This window comes from Gossypium hirsutum, chromosome D03, assembly GCF_007990345.1.
Source record: "Gossypium hirsutum isolate 1008001.06 chromosome D03, Gossypium_hirsutum_v2.1, whole genome shotgun sequence".
NCBI lineage: Eukaryota > Viridiplantae > Streptophyta > Magnoliopsida > Malvales > Malvaceae > Gossypium > Gossypium hirsutum.
In genome coordinates, this window is record NC_053439.1 from 33,428,088 (window position 1) to 33,435,048 (window position 6,961).

Below are 6,961 nucleotides of genomic sequence, written 5' to 3' on the forward strand. Positions count from 1 at the left end.
TTATTTATAAATCTCCCATAATTTTTTATTTTTTAATAATAAGATGCTACATTATTATTCTCTAATAGTACATAAAATTTATGTACAAATAATACTTCAAATATTATTCGATAATTAACTCACAATTAATCTGATTTAGGAAATCATTTGGATTGATCTTGATTTATATAGAACGATGGTTAAAACTTTTGTCAAACATCCATTTAACACGGATTTGAATTGTATTTCCTCATCCCCACCTTTATTTTATATAGAAAAATGAACGTAGATTGAATATTGATAACACTGAAAAAAAAATCGACAAGCTAATGAGATTATCAAGCTCGAACAAAATAATTTTCGACTAAAATCACATAATGCTCTTATTTACAAATCATTTAGACCTCAAATCAGATTGAAGAAAGAAACATCAACCCTCAAAAAAAAAACCCTTAGCTTTAACTAAAATAAAATAAAATAAAGAAGCCAGCTTCATCATCCCATCACATGTCCAAAACCCTATTTTTCCAATTGGAAGCTCAAAAGCTAAAGCAGAAATCAGCAGCATGAATGAGGTAAGTGAGCAACAATGCTACCACCATCAACATGCATGCAATCCCTTGGTCTATCGAATTCCCTCCTGTTGTTGTTTTTCATTAAAAAAAGTCACTAAATATTCAAACATAAAAAAAAAGGCAATTGATATATATATAAAAAAGAAGTTACCGTCGCTTGTTGGGGAAGAGGACTGGGCTTGAATGGAAGAAGGCAAGGTGATAATAGCACAGCAAACAATAGAAACGAATACAACGACTAAACAACCCATGGGAACTACTGCCATTATTCTTCCTTTCGCTTTTAAAAACTATTTGTATATAAAATGCTTGATCTCTCTTTCTCTCTCTCTCTCTGCCGGTGTGAATAAAAGCTTTAGATTTTTTTGTGTTTAAAGATAATCAATCTCATGCAATGGCTCAGAAGAGCCTCGCAGAGAGAGAGGTAATAAACTAGAGAGTGTTTTTTTTTTTTTTGGTGGGGGAAGGGCTTGTTTGGGGAAAATAATGATGATAATAGTGAAATGAAGGTGAGAAGAGGAAGGAGATGGTATTTATATGAAGTGAAGGGTGGGGGTGGAAACCGTAACTGGTATGAAAGAGAGGTGTAGATAATTTTCTGGGATGGAACCGAATCACATGTTTCGGATGGTTTCTTACTGTCCGGTTACCCCGCCATGTAAAAAAAATATCTTCTTACTTATTTTCTAAAGATTATGATTTTTTTGTCATTTCATAATTGAGTTTGGAATCCGAGTAATGAGTGACATCAACTCGATTAAATACTTAAATAATAGTAGTGTAGATTTCTTATACCCCTACCCGGCATAGACACATGGCATCCGCTCCGCGTCGCACAACTTGGTTAGTTTCTCATCTGAAAACCACCTAGGCAGTCCCCCATCTTGTATCAATAGTGACCAACCATACAGGCATCTTGTCCTCCAAGTCATCCGCTTTTAATAGAAACACATTATCTCCAGGAGGAGACCACCATAGAATCACTAAGTGTAACAAATTTGTGCTATATCAAAAAGGAGAATGTCAAAACAATACCACACTCCATGGCAACCCACATGCAACAGCCTTCCCACTTGGTTGATGGCACAATCATCATGTCTTGGACTTGTCCATGATGTGGCATTTTTGGACACGAGATCTCCCCCCCTATAAATACATTGAAGAATGATGAATGAGGGATGTATTCCCCTCCACTACATCCTCAAGCCTTCACCTCCACTTAGTCTCACTTGCTTTCTTATTTCTTCCTAATTTATCCATTTTCTCAACTCTCCGCCCACTTAAGTGAGCTAACACACCCTCAATTTATAGTAACTAAATTATGGCACACATACGATGTAAATAGAAAATTTATATAACAATTTTTTAAAATAATTAATTTATCAAGTAAATATATATATTTTTAGTTGAACTGGTAAAATTGAATTATTAAAATCATAATATTTTAAATTCAAATGTCACAAATATTTATCTAAATTTTATATGAAAAATTACCCACATAATAACATAATTCTTTTCGGTACTCAATAATACTGTACCACGCATGGGAATTGGGAAATACCAAGGCATGGCTAGGCAGCCATTGGGAGGAATTTTGTTGTGCACTTTTTAACATACACTTCCCATAAGTTTTTATTCTTTATAAATTTTGTTATGCCCTTAAAATTTTTTTTTATATAACGTTCGGTTACTCAAATTGAATCAAATGATATTTTTATTTAATTTATAATTTATTTTATTTTATGATGTAAAAATAAATATTTTATATTTAAAAAGTAAAAAAACTTAGAAATTTTATATAAAAATATTATAAAAAATTTGTTGATAATTTTTTTCTTGACAAATTGTTTTTTAGAAATAGTTATAAAAAAAAATTCTACTTACCAAATAATATTTAAAAGACGTAAAACAAAATTTATTTTGTCAAAATAAATTTAAAAAACGAAAATAAAAAGTTAATATGAAAAAATTAAAAACCAAACTAAATAATGATAGACCGTTCAAAAGTTGATAGATCAATTTCTTTTCTTGAGGTTTGCGCATTTGAAATTTAATCATATTTTGCTAAATATGTATTGGTTGTATTAGCAAAGTTAATGTGCTAAGACCATGCACAAATGCTATATGTGCATTCTGCTTATATTATTCTGAGTTCAAGTTTCATAATGTGAAAGTTATGTCCAAATTTATTTTAATCTAGTTTCAAATATATTTTGATTTTCAATTCATTATATACTTTAAATTGAATTGATTTTGGTTATAGTCGATCCTGACATGTAATTATTAATAAATTGTAATTGTACTTTAAGCACCTTAAAAAAAGCGACCTTTGTTTTTTTTATTTTAAATTTATCCCTTTTATTTTTTTTAATTAATGTTTCTTAAGCATGCTTTCTCTTCTTTTTCCCCCTACTTTAAATATTCTTTTAGGGGATTGGAAGACAATGACAAGACCCAAAAACCATGAATCCAATCTAAAATCACAAACCATTCAACAATGTTACAGTAGAAACCATTGCAGCTACCTTGTACCCTTGGATGATGGCAACTTTGACGCATCCAACCAAAAAGAAGATAAAAATGGAATTAAGCAAAAGTAATGAATAAATATTTGATTTTGACCTATACCAAATATGAGTAACTTATGATGCAAATCATATTAAATCATTATCCAAAGTGACATAAGCTTGCTCACATTATTATCCACACTTTAGTTTTAGGTCCAATATCTTGTTCAAGTCATCACAAATGAGAAAGGTAAGGCATGTATATATGTGAAAGATAAGGCACGCATATATTTATAAAAGCAGAAACAAAAGGTAAACAACAATGTTGCTCGTGTTAAAACAACAAATATTGGTTTGGTCATGCCACAATTATAACAATAAAGTATCCTTTCTTTGGTCATATCTCAAAAAATTGCTAACAGTGTTGAATAGCTAGTTCGATATAATGAACAAGATCTTCCACACTGTGTATCCGCCATTGCCAGAGTAATATCCCTGGAGCTGATGTGCATGGGATTGACAAGTTATAGCAGCAAAAGTTTAAGGAAAGCAAACAACAGATTTGATGTTACATTTCATGCCAAAAGGAAATATTATGTCATGTTATCATAAAGAAGAGTACAAAGGTTCAAATCTAGACATGAATCATCAAACTTAATGTTAGAAAAAATCAAGAATCAACCTCTACTCCACTCTACATCTCTCTTTCTTTCTTTCTTTATAATGGTTCTTATGCATGTAACTAGTTTCAATGAGAACCCATATTCAAGCTATCAAGCGAAACTATCTCATCATCACCTTTACTAAAATGAACATAAAGAAGAAAAGGCAGAGGAGATATTGGAATAGCTTCTGTAGCAATACCTGTGTGCACCGGAGATAAATTGTCAATTGGCACAATGTGACAAACTTCTTGTTAGGTTCTCATATCTAAAAACAGAAAGTAGCCATCCATTTCCAGTGGCTAATTTTTGTTTTCCTTCTGAACCTCTGGTGCAAGCTGAGAATGGTTGATGGAAATAAATCCATCACTGTCATCATCAGAGTCGGTATCAGAGGAAACAGAACTTTCCTCGGAGAAACAAAGCCCAGCCAAAGGAAAGCCGTTGATAAGATCCCCAGACTTATGCTCAGACTCCGTTCGATGTTCAGGCTGTACTGAATCCGTAACATCTTCCCTTGGTGTGGCAGAACCTCTGTTAACCTCATTGAAATCAGAAACAATTGTTGTCGTTGAGCAATGATTAAGTGGACAATCATTAGGCCTGCAAACAGGCTCTTGACGTTTCCTCATCTTTAACTTCTCGGATAATGCATCGTTATCACCATTTTCACCATCACCTACATCTGTAGTTGAAGTTTGTTTTCTTTTGAGAGTTGGAGTCACAGTTTCCACACTCGGATTTTGTACTGGTGCACAATCATCATCACTATCGATATCAACAATCTCAACAACGTTTTGAGATGGAGGTCTCCCACTCCCTGGCATGCAAAATTTCAGGAAGAATAAGTTAAACCGACAGATATTAAAGGGGGAAAACACTTTACAAGTGCCACAACAGGTAAGTCATAGATATACATTTAGCATAAGCACTTAGAATATGTATTTCGATTTTTTGACACCCGAATCAAACTCCAGCTAGTTGTATATACATTCTATGATCTATACATGCAGAACTAATTTTCTCATGAAGCATGGTGAATGAAGTACACATTGGTACGTAAAAAAAAGGTTAAATGTTTGGAATTTCCTGCAATAGAACCTAACCTTTAGAGCAAATTGCTTATCCTGCTATACAAGTATCAGTATTTATTATTTGATACAGAGCATTATTGACGGTTGGACCCTCAACAAGTCCGGTATTATATTCTTGGAGCACCTATATTCCATTTTAACCCCAAAGTTTTGTCCCAGTGGTACTCATCTTACCCATAAATGCCAATATGCTATAGGGAATGAATTCAAACCCCACCATAAAACTCTCAAGTTTCTCCTGGTTCGCCTGTTCAGGCACTGTTTGTGACTCTTGGCACCAGCATGTGGCGTCTCCATGCCCCGTTCATGGACAGGGCAAAAGCTCGAGGCTAAAACGGAGCATAGAACCCCGAGACAGAATACTAGACCTTTTGAGAATCCAACCCTAAACAAAAAAAAAAAAAAAAGCCCTGGGACTTGTTGAGGATCCGACCCTAAAAAATATCACCATCAATCCATAACCTGAAATGATACTGAAATCTTCATATGCATAGCAATCTTAAATAGCAACTCCAGCATGAATTTAACCAACCAAACAACAATATAAACACGAAAACAAAATAAAAAAAAAGGTTCAAGAATGTTGAATTTTTACCAGCATTTGGTGAATAACCGTTAGCTTCAATTGGTTTTAGCCCCCCATTTTCGGAAACCCCAATTTCTCCCCCATTCCTATTGTTGCTCTTGGAATCATCTTCATCTTGTAGAGTATTAAAACCAGTCTCTAAACACAAAACCCTCTTATCCAACTCCTCGAATCTCTTCCTCAGTATTTCCAACTCAGATTCAGCTTTGGCTTTCTCATTTTCAAGCTCGCAATTCTTGCTTCTCAAATTTATAATTTCGTGTTGTTTCTCATACATGCCCTTCACTTCCTCCGACAATCTATTACACCTTTCCTCAGCAGACTTTCCTCTTTCCCTCAAAACCATATTTTCTTCCCGCAACTTCGAAACCTCACCCCTCATATCCTCCCATTCTTTCTTGCATTTCCTCAGATCATCCGCAAAACCCATTTTTTCCAACCTCTCTTCTTCGAATTTGTAGGAAAATGAATCCTTTGCCTGTTTCAGTGACTCGATTTCCAGCTTTGATTTCTGCTCTCTCGCCAATAATTCCCTTTCTACCATGGCGAAATCGTTGGAACGAAAAGTGGATTTTACAAGAGAAATCATTTTGGGAATGCTCCAAGTACTGATATTCCCAATTTCGTTGTCACCCAAATCTGTCGAAGTAATAATTTCATTCTTAATAGCCATTATTTGTGAAATTGAAAACAAAACAAAGAAAAAGGGATACAAAGCGTCGTGAAGAAGAAGCAGAAAGGGAAAAGACTTTCAGGAATTTGTCCTTTTTTTGGTGCCCTACTGAGGCTAAATACTTGGGTAGGTTGTACTTAGCCCATACTGGAAACCAAATATGGCGCACTACAAGTTTTCTGGGTAAAACTTACATAGAAGTCCCTTTATTACGCTAGCTGTTAAATACTTATTTTGGCATAATACGAACTTTAGCCCTCCATTCTTTTACACTTTTATTTGATTGGGTCTCTATTCTTTTATTTTAAGTAAATTGGTCTTAATCTTTCGCACTATTTTGTTTTATATGATATATCAATAATTAATTAAAATTAAAAATCATAATTTCCAATAATTATTAAAATAAAAACTCTTTAAATTAAGAAAAAAATGTGAAAGAAGAGACGAAAATGATGTGCACAAATTGGATTGATCCATGCATATTGCCATAGTATAATTATTTTCACTACTGGACAAAGAATAGGTGTTATATCTATTATCTAGTTTTAAATGGGTTACCTGAATATGAAAATGTATGATGTTATCTGGGTAAATTAATCTTTATACATTAAATTTAAATTAATCTTTCGTGTTAAAAAATTTAGGGTAAACTACACAAATAGTTACTCAACTATGCATGTATTCTTGTTTTGGTCACCTAACTTTAAAAATTTTGAATTTAAGCATTGACGTTTTAATTCGTTATTGTTTTTATCACATGCTGTAAATTGATAACAAAAAGATTTTTTTTCAATTGGTATAATGATGCATTTAGTACTCAATACTTACATATTCTATCAATTTGATCCTAATTCTAAATAATTTAATAAATTTAACCCTTCACAT

The 6,961-nt window shown here is 33.1% G+C and overlaps 1 protein-coding gene and 1 long non-coding RNA gene across 2 annotated transcripts; both read right to left on the reverse strand.

Moving 5' to 3' along the window:
* Positions 1 to 323: 323 nt before the first annotated feature.
* LOC107950942 (uncharacterized) lies at positions 324 to 1,830 on the reverse strand. Its single transcript, XR_001698275.2, has 2 exons — positions 706 to 1,830; positions 324 to 619 (listed from the first exon to the last, which is right to left on the reverse strand). It is a non-coding gene; the product is annotated as an uncharacterized lncRNA (long non-coding RNA).
* Positions 1,831 to 3,634: 1,804 nt separating this feature from the next.
* LOC107950746 (uncharacterized) lies at positions 3,635 to 6,272 on the reverse strand. The gene is made up of 2 exons (XM_016885699.2): positions 5,413 to 6,272; positions 3,635 to 4,543 (listed from the first exon to the last, which is right to left on the reverse strand). Exons 1-2 carry the CDS (start codon positions 6,074 to 6,076, stop codon positions 4,026 to 4,028), a joined length of 1,182 nt encoding a protein of 393 aa, XP_016741188.2. The 5' UTR covers positions 6,077 to 6,272; the 3' UTR covers positions 3,635 to 4,025.
* Between the last annotated feature and the right edge of the window lie 689 nt (positions 6,273 to 6,961).

Bases quoted from the DNA above. Each gene is read 5' to 3' on its own strand.
- LOC107950746 (XM_016885699.2), bottom strand. From the start codon at position 6,076: ATGGCTATTAAGAATGAAATTATTACTTCGACAGATTTGGGTGACAAC. The intron at 4,544-5,412 runs GTAAAAATTCAA...TTTGCATGCCAG, and splicing joins CGGTTATTCACCAAATGCTG to GGAGTGGGAGACCTCCATCT.